The sequence below is a fragment of the Myotis nattereri genome, assembly GCF_964212035.1.
Source record: "Myotis nattereri genome assembly, chromosome: 12".
Classification (NCBI taxonomy): Eukaryota; Metazoa; Chordata; class Mammalia; order Chiroptera; family Vespertilionidae; genus Myotis; species Myotis nattereri.
This window is the reverse complement of record NC_138087.1, coordinates 38,183,029-38,204,064: the sequence shown is the minus strand read 5'-3', so window position 1 is coordinate 38,204,064 and position 21,036 is coordinate 38,183,029. Positions and strand designations below refer to the sequence as shown.

General features: G+C 43.4%; 1 protein-coding gene across 1 annotated transcript in view; it reads left to right on the top strand.

Annotated features, from left to right (window-relative positions):
• Window positions 1-289: 289 nt before the first annotated feature.
• The window catches only part of KANK1 (KN motif and ankyrin repeat domains 1), a 34,653-nt gene continuing 13,906 nt past the window's right edge, over window positions 290-21,036 (top strand). Inside the window, exons 1-4 of the mRNA XM_081103106.1 lie at window positions 290-341; window positions 2,232-4,907; window positions 20,081-20,278; window positions 20,913-21,021. Coding sequence (XP_080959232.1) covers window positions 2,669-4,907; window positions 20,081-20,278; window positions 20,913-21,021 — 2,546 coding nt within the window. The 5' untranslated portion in view covers window positions 290-341; window positions 2,232-2,668. The remainder of the gene's footprint in view (window positions 342-2,231; window positions 4,908-20,080; window positions 20,279-20,912; window positions 21,022-21,036) is intronic.

Genomic DNA, 21,036 nt, shown 5'->3' with positions numbered 1-21,036 from the left:
AGACAGAGCCTCTCTGTGGCCGTGGTGAAACTGCTGGCTTTAAGTTTTACTTCTGGCAGCCCTGGGAAGAAGCACACACGTTTTCAAAAGCTCCCGGTTTCCTGTTTCCATTAAGAAAGCAGGGAATGCCGAACCCCTGAGGGTGCTGGGGGTGGCGCCACCGAGGCGGAGGGAGCCTTCATTGGTGAACGCTCGGCCTATGGTATCTGCGCGTGGCCGGCTAAGTTTACGCGAATGTGGGAGCTCCTTTCCTTATGGGGTGAAGACCCGTGGCCTGGGAGCCACAGAGCGGGGTGTGCAGTGCAGCGGGGCGGGCCTGCGGGGAGCGCAGCGGGCGCCTGGTAGGTGCGCGGAGAGCGGGCTAGCCTAGGGGGCGGGCGGGCCAGCAAATCCGGCCGCCTGGGGGCCTCATCTCGGGGGAATGGGGCTGAATTCCCTGGATTCCCCCGAGCCAGGACCCTGCGGGAGGCGGGGAGAGAAGGGGAGGGTTGAGAGCCACCGGGCTGGTGGTGTCTGAGATCTGTCTGCCTCTGCCTGACACCGGAGCCTGCAGTTTCTCTTCGCTTGTGGAATTTCAGACAGCGCTAGAAACAGGTCCGGCTGCATATTTGGAATGACGTGTTGTCCATGTGGAGGTAAAAGGGAAGGAGAGAGCGATGGAAAGACGCGGTCTTGCTAGCGTGAGCACAGATTTCCAGGCGCGGGCGCCCTGCATCAACTCACCCTTCTTTGGTTAGAAAATGCTGGGCGCTGCGCACCCCTTAAAGTACTTTCCCTGCGTGGTTTAGAGTTGAAAGGTAGGGCCTGAGTTCCAACAGCTGGGACAGTCGAATATTGTTTTAAATCGTACACAACGTTGTACTCCTCTGCTTGGCAGCCTTCTTGGTGTGCTTTCCTTTCCAGCATTTCAGAGGAAAGAGGGCGAGCAGGGGCAGGAGGTTTGCTCAGAGCATTGCCATATCGGGTAGAAATGTTCGGCAGCGGTAGGGTGGGGAAGGGCAGGCTGGCAGCCCAAACTGCTGGGAGTACTGGGCCCTCCACAGGCCTCCGGCGGGGTTTGTATTCCCATGGCTTGTGTTTCCACTCACTGCGTTTGGGTACTTCCCATAGCTCCGAAAATGCAGCGCTTCTCATTCCGACTCTAGGAAGATCCAACAATTTAAACAAACAAAAATGGCCTTGCCTTTCAGCTTGAAATGCATAGCTCAGGCCAGCAGCAAGCTCTGTGCCTTGAAAAGCTCTTGTGTTTCCTTTGCTAAATGTCTGGTTTAGGCAGAAGTAGCATTTACCAAATGCCACATGATCCAGGGTTTGGACGGAGGCTTGCCCTTATTTCCATCCTCCTTTGCATCTGTCTGCATACACCACAGCCACAAAACCGGGTGTTCTTGGGACAGTGGATGTTTTGTCCAAAAGAAGTCCAAGTTGGAGAAACTGTTTCCTCTGGCTGGCACGGGGTTGGCTTTTGTGTTTAAACGGGAACGCACAAGGTAGAGGTGAAGTCTGTGCTCTGCGTCCTTGCACCCCTGCTGTTGGACTTCATCACTCAGCTCTCTCAGGGAGGAAGGCGGCAAGGCCGGTTGTGATCTTGTGCGGGTGATGAGGCACTGGGACCCCGGGGCCACCGTTCAGTAAGGCGGCCTGATCTGCTCTGGGAGGTCAGTTATGCTAAGTGTGTGTGTTTTTGCCTTTTGTGCCTCAGAGTGTACTTTATGAACTGGGAGTGTTAGTGACTGCTATCCTACTTCAAGGGACTGTATACAACAAAACAAATTATCTACTTGAAAATGCTTTTAAGTCTTTTAATGACTCTTTTAAAAAATAACAATATTTAGTAATGACTTGCTGTGTTCTTGGCTCTTTAAAATCATTATCTCATTACATTCTTTTTAACAGCTTTATGAGTTAAATGCTGGTATTTTCATTTTTTTTTTGCTGGGAGAAGGGGTACGGGGGAGGGGAAACTGAAGTTCCCAACGGTTTATTAGCTCACCCAGCTGTAAAGTTATAGATCCAGGATTCGAACATAGGCCTGTCAACTCTTAACCATGTGTATGCCATAAGCGTCTCTAGATGCAAGCGGCAGACGTTTTTTACTTAAATTCAAAATACCGTGGCAGTTAACTGGTTAAATAATACCAGCTTGCCACACTGCAACACCCACACACGTTAGCTTTTGCCATTATGTGTATCCCATAGCATTAAAAGATTGTCTTCTCTTTCTCCCACAGGAAAAGCAGATGATGTTCTAAATGGGGACCATGACAAGGAACAGAGAGATCCTTATTTTGTGGAGACTCCCTATGGTTATCAACTAGATTTAGATTTCCTCAAGTACGTGGATGACATACAGAAAGGAAACACCATCAAGAAACTGAACATCCAGAAGAGGCGGAAGCCATCTGTGCCATGTCCAGAAAGCAGGCCCCCACCTGGCCAGCAGGGTGTGTGGACTTCCACCGAATCTCTGTCATCTTCCAATAGCGATGACCACAGGCAGTGCCCCAGCTTCCTCCTAGCCAGAAGCCAAGTTACGTCGACTCCCGTCGCAAGGCTACCCACCCCTCTGGACATCTCACCCACTTTCCTTACCATCCCAGAAAGCCGGCAGCTGCCACCACCCTCACCACAACTCCCGAAGCACAACCTTCATGTCACCGAGACACTGATGGAGACCCGGAGAAGGCTGGAGCAGGAGCGGGTCACCATGCAGGCCGTGCCGGGTGACTTCCGAAGGCCCAGGCTGGCCAGTTTTGGAGGCGTGGGCTCCACAGGCTCTCTCTCCTCCTTCATGGGTTCTGGAAACCACAATCCTGTCATGCACCAGTTTCAGAATGGTTACCAAGGCAACGGGGATTATATTGGCTATGCCCCAGCTGCAGCCACCACCTCTTCCATGGGGAGCTCCATCCGCCACAGCCCCCTGAGCTCAGGGGTCTCCACTCCCGTGACCAACGTGAGCCCTGTGCACCTGCAGCACATCCGGGAGCAGATGGCCATTGCCCTGAAGCGCCTGAAGGAGCTTGAGGAGCAGGTACGAACAATCCCTGTGCTCCAGGTAAAGATCTCTGTGTTGCAGGAGGAGAAAAGGCAGTTGGCCTCAAAGCTGAAAAACCAAAGAGCTGCATCCCAGAACGACGTCAGTGGTGTGAGGAAGCGGTCCTATAGTGCTGGGAATGCGTCGCAGCTGGAGCGGCTCTCCAAGGGCCCGAGAAGTGGCGGGGAATTATACATTGACTATGAAGAGGAAGAGATAGAGAGCGTAGAGCAGAGCACACAGAGGGTAAGAGAGTTCCGGCAGCTCACAGCAGACATGCAGGCCCTGGAGCAGAAGATCCAGAGCAGCAGCTATGAGGCCCCCTCGGAGCTCAGGGAGAACGGGGAGTGTCGGCCTCGAGAGCATCGGTCCGTGGCTGCCGGTGCCGACGAGAACATGCATGACATTGTTGTGTACCACAGAGGCTCCAGGTCCTGGAAGGATGCTGCTGTGGGGACAGTCACGGAGACGAGAGATTCTGGGGTCAGTGTGACAGAGGCCATGCTTGGGGTGACTACCGAAGCTGACAAAGAAATTGAGCTGCAACAGCAGACCATAGAAGCCTTAAAGGAAAAGATCTACCGCCTGGAAGTACAGCTCAAAGAAACCACCCATGACCGAGAGATGACTAAGCTCAAGCAAGAGCTGCAGGCTGCTGGATCAAGGAAAAAAATCGATAAAGCCATGATGGCCCAGCCGCTTGTCTTCAGCAAGATGGTGGAGGCCGTCGTGCCGACGAGAGACCAGATGGTTGGCCGTCACGTGGACGTGGTTGACTCGTGTGTTGGGACTTCTGTGCTAACAAGTAGCGTAGGCATCTCCTGCCGGCCCCACTGTGAGAATAAAGTCACGGGGCCGGAGCTGCCCATGAATTGGTGGATTGTTAAAGAAAGGGTGGAAATGCGTGACCAGTGCACTGGAAGGGCTGTGGAGACGTGCGATAAGAGCGTGGGTGTGGAAATCAGTGTCTGTGAAACAGGCAGCAACACGGAAGAATCTGTAAACGACTTGACGCTGCTCAAGACCAACTTGAATCTGAAAGAGGTGCGATCGATCGGCTGTGGAGACTGTTCCATCGATGTGATTGTCTGCCCGCCGAAGGAGTGCACCTCCCGGAGCGTGAGCACGGAGCCCGCGGGCCAGGCGGAAGCTGCTGTCATGGCAGTGCCTCACACCACCAGCCAGCACACCAGCACGGCTTTGGAGCAGCTGAACCAGTCCACCAACACCGAGACGGCCACCCTCGTCGAGTCCTGCACCAACACTTCCCTCAGCACTTTGGACAAGCAGACCAGCACCGGGACTGTGGAAACGCGGACCGTGGCTGTAGGAGAAGGCCGTGTCAGGGACATTAACCCCTCCACCAAGACTCGGTCCATCGGAGTTGGCACGGTGCTCTCTGGCAGTTCCGGGCTTGACCGGCCATCAGCTGTGAAGACCAAAGACTCCGGCGTGGGCCAGATAAATATTAATGACAACTACCTGGTTGGTCTCAAAATGAGGACCATCGCATGTGGGCCTCCCCAGTTGACTGTGGGGCTGATGGCCAGCAGGAGGAGCGTAGGTGTCGGGGATGAGCCTGTAGGAGAGTTCTTGGAGAGCCCGCAGCCCCAGGCTCCTTCCGGAATGATGACCGGCTTGGATCACTACATTGAGCGCGTCCAGAAGCTGCTGACGGAACAGCAGACGCTGCTGGCTGAGAACTATAGTGAACTGGCGGAAGCTTTTGGGGAACCTCACTCGCAGATTGGCTCTCTCAACTCGCAGCTCATCAGCACCCTGTCATCCATCAATTCTGTCATGAAGTCTGCAAGCACCGAAGAACTGAGGAACCCCGACTTCTCCAAAATGAGTCTGGGTAAAGTCACAGGTAGGTAGCGCTCTGCGGGACCTGGGGATGAGGAAGGGTGGGGGCTATACTTCTAGAACCATTCTAAAATGCTAGAACCCTGGAGAAAGCTTTAGAGTGGTAATTTGATAGAATGATGGAAAACCGTGGCTAAATCTGCTGTTTCTCATTGGTAGCTTCTTTGGTCTCTGCCTGAGGACTCCGGCTAGAAGAAGAAAAGTAAACTAATGCTGGCTGGCCTAGGGGCTGTCTCCTGGGACTGCTGGTTTGATATGATGTCTTCCAGTTATTCATTTACTTGTTCGTTTAATTTAGGCAGGCTTAAAAAAGGTCCTTTCATGTTTGTAACCCCAACTACCAGTATATTATTATTACTATTTTTATCAGCATATTATTGATAAAAAAATACTAGTAGAAAATATTAAAACTTTTTATGAGGGGAGGGAGACTCCATTAATTCATATTAATCCAGCAAATAATGATTGAGTTCCTGCTCTGTTTCAAGCATAGGTGTGTCAGCTCCTGTCATGACGTTCCAGTTGGGGGCACTGACATTCCAGTTTGGGGTCACAGACACTAAACAATAGACCTAGCCCATGTCAGGTGGTGGTATGTGCTATGAAGAAAAGAACTCCAGTTACAGGAATAGTGAGTGGAGGTGGTCTGAGTGGGGGCTGTTTGAGGTGGGGTGGCCCAGGAAGGCCTCTCTGATAAGCCAGAATTCTGAGAGAAGGGAGCCCTAGCCCACTGTTTGTTTTGATCGGTGCTTACATTTTTGTCTTCCTCATCCTTGCCCTTATTCATTGGGATTCCTGCTCACCTCCTGATTTTTTTTTTTAAATTGACATTAATAATTGAGAAATTACCCTGGAAGATTTTGTGGCATAATACTTCCCTGGACGCCTCACTAAAATGACCTCCCTTGTTATCAGTGTTGTGCGTCTCTAAGAATGCATACTATCCGCTTCATTCCTGGCTGTCCTGGTTTCACGAACCAGCCTGACCTGGGGAAGCAAAGTCAGCCTTCCCTCCAGGGCATTGTAAAGTGGGGGCTGGAAGGGCTCCCATCCTAGAAGGTTGTCACTGTGTTGGTCCCTGGCATGTGGTGAGCACAGGGTCACTGTTGTTGTCATTGGTGGTTGTGCTAGTAGCATGTTGAATGTGGTTTCCTTTGTTGATGTGCTGAACCGTAGTGTGAGGTTTGGGAGGCCACTGCAAACATATTCTCAACTCTGACCAAAGGCTACATGCAAAACGAGTGTAAATGCTTCGTGTGATTTGTGTGATATCGATTAAATTTAAATTTATTTTGATTGATTGATTTTAGAGAGAGAGGAAAAGGGAGAAAGAGAAACATTGATTTGTTGTTCCACTTATTTGTTCATTCATTGATTGATTCTTGTATGTGCCCTGACGGGGGATCGAACCTGCAACCTTGGCATATAGGGATGACACTTTAACCAACTGAGTTACCCGGTCAGGGCCCTCATATGCATTAAATTTAATTGTAATGTGAAAATGTCCAATGTTTTAGACTTAACTATAAGTAAGCCATTAACAAGAATTTCAAAGTCTTTCTGTTTCTCTTTATACGCAGTGCTTCTCAACCTTCTGGCCTTTTAAATACAGTTCCTCATGTTGTGACCCAACCATAAAATTATTTTCATTGCTACTTCATAACTGTAATGTTGCTACTGTTATGAATCGTAATGTAAATATCTGATATGCAGGATGGTCTTAGGCGACCCGTGTGAAAGGGTCGCTCGACCGCCAAAGGGGTCGCGACCCATAGGTTGAGAATCGCTGCTTTATAGCCTAAAAGTAGTAGTGGCTGAAATGGACTGAAATATCTTTTATATCTCCCTAGGTTTCCACTTTCAATACTGAATTAATATTAGCTTTTAGTAACCATGCTGTGGAACAGACAGCTTATTGTAGGAGAAAAAAATGGACATGACCATGACAGCTGATGTGTGTGTTTTTGCCTTTTAGAATCAAAGGAGTCTAATAAATGTTCAGTGGAGTCATTGTAGAGTAAACAGGATTAAAATGATATGTGGACTGAAGCAAGAGTCTTGAGTAACTAATAATATGTCTGTTTCCACGTCTTTTTTAAAAATCATGATGTCAGATGTTGAAGTCAAAATAAAACCCTTAAATACCTCCAGACACAGATGGTACAGTTGATCATCCATTATAAAGGCGTTTTTCCTGCCAGCCTTCCTCCCTGTTCCCCAAACTGGGGCTTCTATTTCACATTCTTGCCAAAAATATTCGGCTGAACCATTAGAGTAATCTGCCTGACACCCCGAACAGCAAGAGCGGGGATAAAGTTGTGTCTGGCTGTGTGACAGTGTGTTTGGGTCTATTTCCAGTCACACCGATGCTCCACACGTCTCTGCTTAGATCTGACCCTGCACAGGAACACCTAATTAATCAGCTAAAATGCACAAGCGCCACAGCATTGGTGAACAAACAGTATAAATATATTTAATAATACTTACTGGGTCATAGTGGCAGCTCCCTTGCAGAATGCACAAGAACAGCTTCAAAGTATTTCTGTAATCCACATCACGTTTGTATTTTAGATGTTTTGCTTTTAAACTTCCAATGAAGAAGGAATTTGGTTAGGAGCTCAACCCAGGGTGTTAAATTTTTGTTATCTGGTGCTTGTTATATGAACTGAAAATGAAAGCAGCTTGATCTATGGTCTAGAGAGAGTGTCAGTACCTGCAAGCTGTGAAGATTAAAGGTGTGTCAAATGCACTGCGGCTGACTGTGCACACCGTATAATAGAGACGTTTCATGCCTTTCCCTACCAAAAGGCATAGTGGAGTATAGGAAGGTATTCATTTCAGACTTTGTCTTCCAAATGAAATGATAGGGTATTTGGGTTTGACATCTACCAAAAAGATCATATAAATGATTATGTATGTTATGTCAACCTAATACTTGAGTGCAAGGGAGCTGTTGAGTTTGGGCTCCAAAGCCAGACATTCTGGGATCAAATTCTTTCTCTGCCACTAGGACAACTTGTCTTCATTCCCTCACAGGGTTGAAATGAAGATTTAATGAGTTAATAAGAGTAAAGCATTTGGAACAGCTTGCAGCACAGAGTATATAAATGCTCAATAAATGCTGGCTGTCGTTGCTGTTACTATTTTTAGTACTTCCAGAAATGGAAATGTGGACATAGAACAAACTGCCAAACAGAAATTGTGCAAATGATCTTTTGTTTTTAATCCAAATTTTTATCTTCATAATTCTGGCTGGCCATTGCCTTCGTCCCCCAATTATATTATGCCTCCCCAACTAACAATTTTATCAAAATAAAAAAATATATATAGATAAAAATGGGAAAATACAAAGTAGGAAGAATAAATTTTCAGTTCAGCCTCATTCAGAATCTGTGTGAAAGCCCAAAACGAAGCCAAAATTAAATTAAGTATATTAGTGTCCAGTCTAGGAAATTCTCTTAAACTTGCCTAGGGTTGAAGATTTGAGGGTATAACTTGTTGGTATGCACAAGAGCATTATTTTTAGCAGCATTATTATGCCTAAACTATCATTTTCTTAAAATTATAACGAGTATGTGCTCATAACAAATAGCGGTTCAGAAGGCCATAAATAAAGAAGGACAGCCTCTCCCTCACGCCCCCCGGGGGAAACCTTGTGTGTGCTTGGTGTACACAAGTGTGTATGTGAGTGGGGCTGTATTTTGGATGCATACTTTTTAAAAGTTGAATCATACATATTCTATGCATTTGTCACGTAAAAGATCACAAACATTTTTCCTGAATTTGGTGCTGACCAAAGATGTTCTATAAAACATCTTTTTATAGACATGTTTTATAAAACATGTTTTTTATTCCTAGCAATTGAACTTCCATGTATTCTATAGGTAGATAAGTAGGTTGTAATTAAGAATTTAAGAAGAAATAAGTTTCTGTTATCAAAGAAACCTTAGGAAAATAATGTTTATGCTTTCTGTAAATCAATTGGATTGTTTTGGTTTGAGGAGTGGGTTAATATTTCTTTTCATTTTTTTTTTCTTTCTCTCTGGAAGAGGAAACAGGAGAGAAAATTCTAGACAAATGACGTGCAGTTACAAATACTCTAAATATATTATAGCTGCCTCTGAGGAAACACAAACAAAACTATCTATAATGGTGGAACTGAACTGCCTGCCACATGGGTTATAGAAAATTCATCTCTCATACTCAAACAAAAGAACTGCGTTTTAAATCAGCTTCCACATTTGCCCTGTTCGTTATCTCAAGTTTGTTAAAAAGTTTATGAACTTGAGTCATTCCCATAATTGTGAAAGCAGTTTTGTAGACAGAGAGATGTGAGCCAAAGCAAAACAGGGAAACAAATTGTTACAAAATACCATTTCTAGTTAGTTTTCTCCTAGTTCAAATAATTACCAGTTACTTGTCCTGGTACCTATTTTTTTAAAATAATAATTGCCTATTAATTAGTGCTACAATAGCATCAGAATAAGCCAAACAAAATATTGTTGGCACCCTGCAGTATATGTGTACTGGCATGAGGTAGTTAGCTGACTTCTGGTACCGGCTGTACAGGAACTTGGAGAATCGCCGTAGAAAGAGAGAGTCTGGGCTTCCATGTCCTTCTGTGTCATGAGAAGGATGCATTAGATTTTTCATGCAGGGGGCTCTTTCAGCAGAATTTTTTTTTAAATATATTTTTTATTGATTAAGATATTACATATGTGTCCTTATCCCCACGTTACCCCCTACCTTCCCCCCCCCCCCGCTCATGCCCTCACCCCCACCCCCCACCCCCATTTTCCGTGTCCATTGGTTAGGCCTATATGCTTGCATAGAAGTCCTTTGGTTGATCTCTCCCCCTTATCCCCACCCTCCCCTACCTTTCCTCCAAGGCCCGACAGTCCAAGCAATGCCTTTCCATCTCTGGATCAGTCCTTGTTCATCAGTTTATGTTGTTCATTATAGTCCACAAATGAGTGAGATCATGTGGTATTTATCCTTCTTTGACTGGCTTATATAGCTAAGATTTGGAAACAGCCTAAGTGCCCATCAATAGATGAATGGATTAGAAAACTGTGGTACATCTACACAATGGAATACTACGCTGCTGTAAAAAAGAAGGAACTCTTACCATTTGCCACAGCATGGATGGAAGTGGAGAGCATTATCCTAAGTGAAATAAGCCAGTCAGCAGAATTTTTATGCGAAACTAGCTCTTCACCAGACTGCCCATCAGATTCAGCTGGGGAACTTTTCCAAAATTCATGGGTTTCCTGCTGTCATCCACCACCACCATCACCAACCCTATAGGCACACCCCAGGCCCTATTTCAGGGAAATATTGTTGGAATAAACAGCCTTAGAGTGAGGCTTCTTAACCTGGGGTCCATAGCTTCATGAACATTTTTGTGTTTGGAATTTTTATGAAGAAAGTGCATAATTTTCATCAGAGTCTCAAAGGGGATAGTGACCCTCAGAAGGATTGAAATTTTAGATCGGTTTCAGACCTTGGGGAAAAGTACTCCAGTCCTGAGAAAAATCTTTTATAGAGTTTAAAATCTATTCACCCTGTTGGTGAGCCCTTTAGTTGACACATTTAAAAATCTTCCTCTTTAAAAAAAAATTATATATAGATAGATAGATAGATAGATAGATATAGATATAGATATATTTTAGAGAGGAAGGGAGGAAGGGAGAGAGGGGGAGATGGAAAGATGAGAGAGAATCATTGATGGGCTGCCTCCTGCACGCCCCTTACTGAGGAGGGAGCCTGCAACCCCGGGCCTGAGTGGGAATCAAACCGTGACCTCCTGGTTTTTAAACTGATGCTTTATCGTGTTCAGTGGGTACTAGTGAAATGCACGTGCAGCCTGGGGAAAAGGTGCAGGTTTACTTTGACGCCTAGACTGTGAATGAATCCTACAATGTGCAGTTCGTTTCTGGCCAAAGCACAGAGATTAGTGGTTTGTGAGAACAAATGGCTTTGAATCCCTGACGTCCATTCATAAATGACAAAGGGGATTGTTGAGTGAGGATGATGGCTACCGCTGTTTATTCTTCTTCTAAACAGCAAGTCACTCATATCTCAATAAAGATGCCCCAAGTCTGCTCTGTACCCTTTTCCTTTGGGGTCAGTTGATAATTATGCAGTCAGCGTTGACTATATGCAAAGTGTGGCACTGTAACAGAGAGCAAGTGGTCGGTCCCACACCTTGAAGGACTTGGGAAGCCAAGACATATAGCAGAAGTATGAGTGATTACCTCTGGCGGTATATGTTAGCCCCTAAACAGTGTGCACGGACACAGTGCTGGAATTGTTCAGCTGTCATCCAGCTCTCTGAGGCAAGGGAGGGGATGAGCTTAGGGAGCCGAGGAGGACCTTAGCTGTATCTGAGGAACAGAGAGCACATCTGCTCAACCCAACTTCAGTTACTGCAGCTTGTCAGTGTGGGTTTTCTGGGTTGCCTTGGGATGGTGTGTAATTAGATGTGGGTGGGGTTGTGGTGAGGAAGAATCTGATTCTTAATCTACTCTAACGTTTTAATTTCTGAGTACCCACTTTTAGATACATTCATAACAGCTGTCTGGCATTTTCTCAAGAAAATATTAAAGTGGCCCTAGAAATGATTAAGCTGCAGCTCTGGCCACGTAAGTTTTTCATCTCCAGTTCAAGTTGACTATGTTGGTGACCACCTGTAGTGGCATTCAGGCGGTGCTTGAGAGGTGATCCTGGAAACAGAAAGGGATTGTCCCTTCTCCACCAAAGCTACATACTTCTCCCCGTCCCCCCCCAAAAAAAAAAAGGCATAAAAGATACCCAAAATAGGTGATCCTTCATAAATAATCTCAGTCTATTCCCCAAACCCACATGTGGGCTGACAAGGGTGAATTCATGTTCAAGCTCTTTTCTTCTTGGAAAAACTAGAAGTACTATTTCATATTCCTTTGAATTCTTATACTTTGTGAAAATACCTAAATCATAGAGTGGCCTCTGTAATGATTCAGAAATTTCAATCCTACCTCTTCTTGACAAGTAAGCTAAATGTTCTTTAAAAATCATATCACAGTGTCTAACTCAAAATTGGCACCGTAACATGGTTAATTTTCCTTAGCTGTGTTTTCAGAAAGGACTTGGCATTGTAAATAAAAATATGAGTTAGCATGCCAGAGGAGCTGGAATGTGTGAACAGAGCAACTTTTAAAATCTATTTTAGTAAATTTTTAAAAATCAACAGATCTAGAAACCAAACACTGCCCTTTACCTACATTAATACCCATTCTGGGTGAGTAAACATCTCAGAGGAAACTGGAGAAGGTGATCTCTTTAAAACTCCTCCAGTTCTATTTTTCATTGAATTATTTTTCTTCCAAATAAGTTTGCTTTTAACATTTCTAAAGAAAGTAAAAAAAAAAAAAAAATGTTTTCAGGTTACTTATTTTTCATTATAGTTTGCCTGAGCTAGTATAACTGTCCATACATTAATCGCCAAGTACACTTGAGACTACCAATTAATGTTTCAAAGTGGTTCTTATTTTCAAGAAGAAAATCACATTTTCTATCACTTGCTCTCTTAGTCATTACATCTGGTCAAGTCATAAAATGAGGCTAGTGCTTTATTGGCCTTTGTGGCAATTTTGAGTTCATGGCCAAAGTTGCCCACTCCCCAGTTCACTTACCTCCCGGGTGAAAACCATTGCCACTTGGTGGGAGTTGGGAGCATCTAGGCCAGAATTCTGAGGGTGCTTCGTGTTACTCCTGTTGTTTTGCCCATATTGTTTGGTAGTATTTACTGCTTGTCATGGGTTCCTACCATTAGGGGTCCAGGCCTGTTAATAACTAAATTACCAGTAATTCCTAATAATTCACATGATCCAAGTTGATGGATTGAAACCAGATGGAAGTCTAAACTCTTGTTTTTAGCAGCCGAGTTTTGTTTTTATACTGGCTAATTTAATCCAGTGCTTCTCAGTCCTGGGTGCTCATTAGAATCACGTGGGGAGCTGTTAAAAACAAACTAACTAATATTTAGGCCCACCTGCAGATGGTTCATTACATCTGTATTGTTAAAAGTGCCACCTCCAACTCAGGTGATTTTGAAAGGCGGCTGAGGTTGAGGTCATTGAATTTTCTTGGCCGCTTTATTTCTGGCTTTCTTGGCTGCCCTTTCCCTGTGTTTTACTTAAACACAGCAGTCATCTGTCACCGTCTCATGCTAGTGCACGTGTGATCTTGTGTGGGCCCTATAACTACGATGGGTCTGACGAGTCCAGACCGCTGTTGGCGGGCCATTTAAGATCAGCCAGAGTTTCAGTACCATCAGAGAAACATTTTCTATCAATAAAGGTGATAAGTTCCCTCTGATTTCAGTGAATGGGAATTGGTTTAATATTTAATGTTGTTCTTTGCCTTTGCTAGTCAGCCTAAACAGAATCCTCGTGACTTTCAGTTGAATTACATAGGCACTTACCAAAGGCTTTCTATTGTCCGGTGCTATTTTAAGCACTGAAGAGCACACCAGATATGAACATGGCCGGGAGAGACTCAAGCTTACATTCTCAAGGAGGAGACTCGCATGAAACAGAGAAAACAGGGGGCAGGCTATATTTTGGTCAGGACAAGGACGGGAGAAAAGAGGTGTCAGTGGAATCGTGTCAGGAAAAAACTACAGAGGAGAGAGAATTGGGGCCAAGTCTTGATTAGAGTGTGGGTAGAATTTAACTGGCAAAGGCAGCCGAAATTGCAGGCCTGTAGAACAATCTACTCGAGAAGGTCCCTGAAGTGGGAGTAATTAAGTCACCAGACCACTCTGAATGAGTAGGCGGTAGTAGCTGAGCAGGAAAAAAATCCCACAGGCAAGAAGCATCTATCCACACTCATCAAGAAGTATCCTTCAGTGCCTGCTTGAGCAGTTGGGCCTTGATTGGAAAAGGCTTAAAAAGCCCTAGTTTACAAAGCTAAGCTGTGTGAAGAGAAGCGTTGCCTCGGCTGGGGAGATTATCTGGAAGGATGGGGAGTTGTGGGTTTACTCGGTGGTTAGAAACGTTCTGTGTCTTAATTTGGGGGGTGGTTACACGGGCATTTACCAAAACTCACCAACTCTACACTTACATTTTTTTCATTCTATTGTATATAAATTATACTTCAATTTTAAAACATTTTTTAAAAGCTGTATTTTAAAAAGAAAGAGAACCTATGGATTAAAAGGCTTAAAAACCATATCAGGCAATGGATGTATAGGACTGGGATTCTGATTTAAACACTATTAAAATATTTTAAGAGACCATTGGACAGATTTGAATACTGACCAGATAATGTAGTAATTTTAAGAAATTATCCCTTTTTTTAGGTTTGATCGTTTTAGCATTATAATTATTTTGAGAGTTCTTTGTTTTAGAAATATATACTAAAATATTTATGGGTGCAAGTGATAGGATCTCTAGCTCTTGCTTCAGAATAATTCTGAGTGGGTGGAGGAAGTGAAGATGAGACCAGATAGCTCTGATCATTGTTGAAGCTGGTGATGTGAACACAGGGATTTCTTTCCTTTTTTAAATAATTTTTTATTTTTCAATTGCAGTTGATGTACAATATTATATTAGTTTTAGATGTACAAATCAGTGATTAGACATTTATTATGTATCTTATGAAGTGATCACTCTCAATAAATCTAGTACTCATCTAACACCATACATAGTTATTACAGTATTATTGACTATATTCCCATACTGTACTTTACATCCCCATAACTATACTGTAACTCCCAGTTTGTACTTCTTAATCCCTTCATTTTTTCACCTAGCCCCACCCAACCCCTCTCCCATCTGGGAAATGACAATATGTTCTCCATATCTACCGTATGAGCCTGTTTCTGTTCTGCTTATATACTTTGTTTAGATTCCATATATAAGTGAAATCATATGGCATTTGTCTGTCTTTGTCTGCACAGTACAATGCCCTCTAGGTTTATTCATGTTGTTGCAGATGGCAAGATTTCTTTTTTTTTTTTTCTTTATGACTGAGTCCTATTTCATTGCATATATGCACAACTTCTTTATCCATTCATCTATTGATAGAAACTTAGGCTGCTTCCCTGTCATGGCTATTGTAAATAATGCTTCAGAGAACATATAGATGTCTTTTTGATTTAGTGTTTGGGGATACTTTGGATAAATACCTAGCAGTGGACTTGCTGGGTGGGTCCTTTGTTGTCTCTTGTTATAGCCTTTGTTTTAAAGTATGTTTTGTTTGGTGTAAGTATTGCTACCTCAGCTTTCATTTGTTTGTATCCATTTTCATGAAATATCTTGTTCCATCCCTTTAATTTCAGTTTTTATGCGTCTTGTCTTTCGTTCTGAAGTGGGTCTCTTATAGGCAGCATATGTAAGGATCTTGTTTTGTTATCCATTCAGCCACCGTGTATCTTTTGATTGAAGCATTTAATCCACTTGCATTTAAAGTAATTGATGATAGGTTTTTATTGTCATTTTATTATTCATATTTTTATCCTTTTTTTTCTTCTTATAGAAGACCCTTTACTATTTCATGTAATATTAGTTTGGTAGTGGTGAACTCCTTTACCTTTTTCTTGTCTGAGCAGCTCTTTATCTGTCCTTCGATTCTAAATGATAGCTTTGCTGGGTATAGTAATTTTGGTTTATGTCCTTGCTTTTCATCACTTTAAATATTTCGTGCTAATCCCCTCTGGCCTGTAAAGTTGCTTTTGAGGAATCAGCTAACAGTCTTGTGGGAGCTGTCTTGTAAGTAACAAACTGCTTTTCTCTTGCTGCTTTTAAGACTCTCTTTGTCTTTAATCTTTGGCATTCTAATTATGATGTGGCTTGGTGTGGGCTTCTTTGTATTTATCTTGTTTTGAACCCTCTGTGCTTCCTGGACTTATATGTCTGTTTCCTTCACCAGGTTAGGGAAATTTTCCATCTTTTTTTTTTTTTTAATAGGTTTTCAATTCCTTACTCTCTCTCTTCTCCTTCTGGCACCTCCATGATGTGAATGTTTGAACTTGTCCCCAGAGGCTCCTTACATTGTTCCCTTTTTGGGGGGTGGGGGGAAGGGTGTTTGTTTTTAATATTTTTATTGATTTTTAAAGAGAGGGGAAGGGAAAGGGAAAGAGAAAGAGAAACATCGATGTGAGAGCAGAACATTGATCTGCTACCTCCTGTATACTCTCTACCAGGGATCAAGCCAGCATCCTGGACATTTGCCCTGACTGGGAATTGAACCAGCAACATTTTGGTATACGGGACGATGACTAACCAACTGAGCCACACTGGCCAGGGCCTCTTTTTGGAGGGGATTCTTTTTTCTTTTTGCTGCTCTGATTGGGGTTTTCCAATTCTTTGGCTTCCAAATTGCTGATTTAATCCTCTCTTTCATCTATTCTACTGTTGATTTCAGCTTAGTGTATCCTTCATTTCTGACTGATTCTTTTTTATGTTTTCTATCTCCCATTATTATGTTAACTCTTTGTTGAGGTTCTAAGTTCATCTATTCTTCCTCTAAGTTCATTGAGCATCCTTATAACCAGTGTTTTGAACTCTGCATCTGGTAGATTGCTTCTCTCCATTTTATGTATTTCTTTTCTGGAGTTTTTTCCCTCTTCTTTCATTTGAGACATGTTTCTTTGTCTCTCATAATGGTTGTCTTGCTGTGTTTGTTTCTATGTATTAGATAGAGCTGCTATGTCTTCCAGTCTTGGTAAAGTGGCCTATGGGCTCTGTAGGTATCCTGTACGCCCAATGTTGTAGCCTTCTTGGTCACCCAAGGTAGGTTTTCCACTTGTGCCCCCCAGTCCCCCACCCCATGTGGGCTGTATGCATGCTCCTGTTGTAGTTGAGCCTTGATTGCTGCTGGCATGCCACAGAGAAGGGCTCACTTCAGCAGAGCTCTGGTTCCCAATGAGTCCTCCCATTTGGAGTCTGCCCCTTGAATGTGTCGCTCATGGAGGTGGTTGGGTGGTACTTCAGCATGGTCTGAAGCTGTCCACCAGGTGTGCTGGCTCTGGTCTCCCGAGAGGTGCAGGCCAAGGTCAGCCTCTTCCTGTGCCCTGCCCTGGAGCCACCTGGCATGAGCTACAAAGCGATCTGCAGATGGCTGCTACATGTGCTGGGCTTGGAGGTGCCCAGGTAAGGCCAAACTATGAACTGAGGCTGGCTGCCAGCATGCCGGGTCTGGGCTATTTAGCAAGAGTTTTGGGGCACTCCAAAGCCAGATGCTGCTTATTTGGGGTTTGTGAACCTTTGAGAGATTTTAAGAAAGTCTGTAGCATATGAACCGAGACAGGCCATTTGTATGGAAAAGCCACTGGAATTGGCTTGGTGGGCCCGCAAGTTGGGTGGGGCATGGTCTCACCAGGACAGGGGTAACAGTGGTAGGTAGGTTAATAGAGACTCAGACAGGGTGCCCTCCTGCCAGCTCTGTAGGGGGAGGGCTCAGCAAAGGAACAGTGGCTTCTGCCAGGAGTTCTGTCTGGGAGAAAGCTGCCCTTCCAACCCTCCCCCCAGACAGTTCAGTTTCTCCCTAAATGTTTCTGGCACCTTTCCAGCTGCTGCCCCAGTGCTGCATGAACACAGGGATTTCTTATACCATCTACTTTTATGTTTAAGATTTCAATAATAATAATAATGATAAATGTATTTGCATGTTAAAAATCATTGTTCTTGATTATGAAAATGCTTGTTGAAGGTGTTTCTCTAGGAAGAGTGCTCTGGCCCTGGGGATTTACTATGGAGACTTTAGAGGTTACTGTGGTAATTTCAAAGTAATGATGAATGTACTTGGAGGAGGAATAAAGATAAATGATGATAAACCCCCTGTTTTGTTTATTTGCTTAAAATAAGTCAAAGGCATTTTAGACATCTTATATTTGCTGCTGGGAGACACATCAGGTTATGGGGCATTAAATAATGTTTGGAGAGCTGCATTCAGTATTGTATGTGTGTCTGAGGAGGGAGGTGGGTTTGTAAAGGAATTACCAGGAGGTACCTTCAGAGCTAGAGGAGGGAACATTGTGTTGTTGATTAGTGGACAAAGTGCTGGTCACAGAGTTACAAAATGTGACTTCAAGTCACTGAACCTCCCTGGCCTTCAGAATTCATAATCTCTCACACTGAACATTTTTCCTCCCTCTACCCTTTTTTTTAAATTACAGTATTGTTTTAAACTAGTAGTTTCCAAAGTGGGGCATCTGCATCAAAATCTCTTGTGAATGTGTCAGTGTGTGTGTGTGAGGGGGGTGGGGAGTGGTCAGAAATGCCCAGATCTATAGAATGATTTTCTGGCAGCAAGTGCCTGGGAATCAGCATTTAACAAATACCCCAGATGAACCTATGAACAATGGAGTTTGACAAGGACAGATTTATAGGCTATCATGGTTCTTTCTCTTCTGATTGCCTCAAAGTGCAATCAGTACTTAAATTTCTTCTAAGAATCTACGGTAAGGGATTTCAAAGCTTTTCTTTTCAAGAATGTTGTGATCAAATTCTTATCATGTGACATTATTGTGCATATATTTCAATTTTGTGGTTGTACTAGTAGCTTATGTTTGTAATGCATAATTTAAAAAATAGAGACACAAAGAAGAAAAGATTATAAAAACCCATAATTCTTTAGCCTTACAAAAACAGTGTTAAATAGGTTTGTTGTATATCCTCCCAGACTTTTTCTAATATGTATTCATATAAATATAATTATTTACCAAAATAACCTATTTTATTAAATTTCTATTAGTTTTATTCTCATGTAATCTTAATCTTTATAGCCTATTTTTAAAACTAACACATTATGCTCACCTTTCTATGTTAATAAATGTCTACCTACATCAACATTTTGAATGGCTGCATGAAATTTCTTTGTATAAATGTACCAGACTTATTGCATCTGTTTCTTACTGGCACTGTGTGATATTCACCTCTTTTTATTGTTTTCCCCATGGGAATAGGGACTATCCTTCTATATTTTTTTGTACATCTTCAGTATAAAGTTTCTAGAAATGAAATTGCTTAGTCATTTGATAAAAGTGCACAGTGAATCAATGTTCACTGTAGGAAAAATAATGACACAGGGAAAAGTTAAAATCATCATAGCTTTCAGATAACTTTTCTGTTTTTGTGTGAAAATATATTAACATGTTTTAATAGGATTATACCATACAGAGAATTTTAATGTCTGCTTTTCTCATTTAACCATATATTGTAAATATCTTCCCATGTTAGCCATATTGAAAATTCTGTGATGAACCTATATACATTAATTGCATAATACTTCATCCAATTTTTCTGCTTCAGTCAGAAAAAAAATATTAAGTACCTAACATACACAAAAGCAATCTGGTAGATGTGGTGAGAGAAACAAAGTTGATTAGAATTGTTTGGTGCCCTTAAAATATTTACAGACTAGAGGGGAGTCTAACGTGGTCACACAAATCACCCAGTACCTTGTGTTATAGATCCTGTAAGAGGGTATGAAGGATGGGCTGTGAGAGTTCAGAGAAAGACAAGTTATTTTTCTTTAGGGAAGTGAGGGAAGGCACAGAAGAGGACATGATGGGAGGGGGAGGGGGCCGGCGGCTTGACCATGTGGAGGTGGGGAAGAGGAGCATGCCAGGTGGAAGAAGAGCATATTGGAAGTAGTTCCATCTACGGGGATGCAGTCCCCATCCCAGAAAGGACCACAGGCGCAGAGGGAAGTAAACTTGGAGAGGTACCTTGGTGCCAGGTTGCAGATGACCTAGAATATCTGGCTCTGTGTTTCCTGAGTGATGGGGAACTTTTTAGGTTTCGTTTTAGATGAGGTAACGATGGGATTTGAGCTGAGCAGGAGTGTTGCTCTCAGGGGCATGCGGGAGAGCGGGGAAAGGAGGAAGATGGACTGTCAGGATGCTATGCTGGTGGCCCAGCATAAGGCTAGGTGTAGCAGCCCGAGCAGAGAGGATGATAAGCCTCGGATATGCTAATAAAGGAAAAGATTCAGAGTCAAGAAGGCCTTGGGGGTTTGCGTTTGGGTGGCTTGGATATAGTTCCACTTATGCAAAAAGAAACTGGGGAGGGTGGGGCGGAGCACTTAACAAAATGGTGAGTTGCAAGAATCTTTTTATTTTTTGACCATTTAGCCCATTTTGTTTGGTTCCAGCATTACACGCTTCTCCACCCTTCTCCTTCCTGACAGGAAGTAATTTGGAATACACCTGTAGGTGTGGAGGCCTACAGTCAGGAGGACCGTTAAATACGCAGACATCCCGACATGGACGGGAGGTGGGGTTCACAGAAGGAGAGCCCGTCTGCAGCCAGGACACCTTCCCTGCTCAGGAAAGCACGCTGTCTGCAGTGAACCTGACAGATGACCAGATAGCTGCTGGCCTCTACGGTAACCTTCCTCCCGCCCAGTCCTTCCCAGCGTCAGCATTCCAGGCCGGCGGCGCCCGCGTTCCAACCTGATGTCCCTTTGCCTTAGAAACTCACCTGGAGGCAGACCTAGCCGAGCTTTAGGATTACTAAAGAAAGAGCTCTGTGGTCCCTTTAAGAAAACTCACCTGATATTATGAAGTAGAAAATATTTTAAACAGCGTTTCACTCTTTCACAGTCTGGAAGGCATATATTTTCCCCAGGTTATTTCCGCTGAAGAAAAGTTATAATAATAACCCTTAGTTTAGTGCCTAAGTGGTTTTTGAAGATCAAATGAGACACGACATCACTTTATAAACAGTGAAGTCTGATACACACGCTAGTTGTCGCTGCTTTTGTTATGTCTGGAAGTACTAATGTTTTTTCTTTTCCATAAAGAACATTATTAAATGGAACTTTGAATTTCTTTTTTTTTTTTGCATGCACACAGTTTTCCAGTGAGTTGTCCAGGTTTCTCATATATACATGCCAAGATCGGTATTTACATGAATGAGGGGGGAAAACTAAATGTACGTGAAGAAAGATTACCTACCCACTCAGCTTGTATGGGTATGAGTTACGTTAATTTTTATCGCCTTGATTTATGTTTCCACAGTATGCGCAAGTAATGAAAGTACGCTGAAGTCCATCATGAAGAAGAAAGATGGCAACAGGGATTCAAATGGAGCGAAAAAGAATCTCCAGTTTGTTGGCATTAATGGAGGGTAAGGACAGATGGT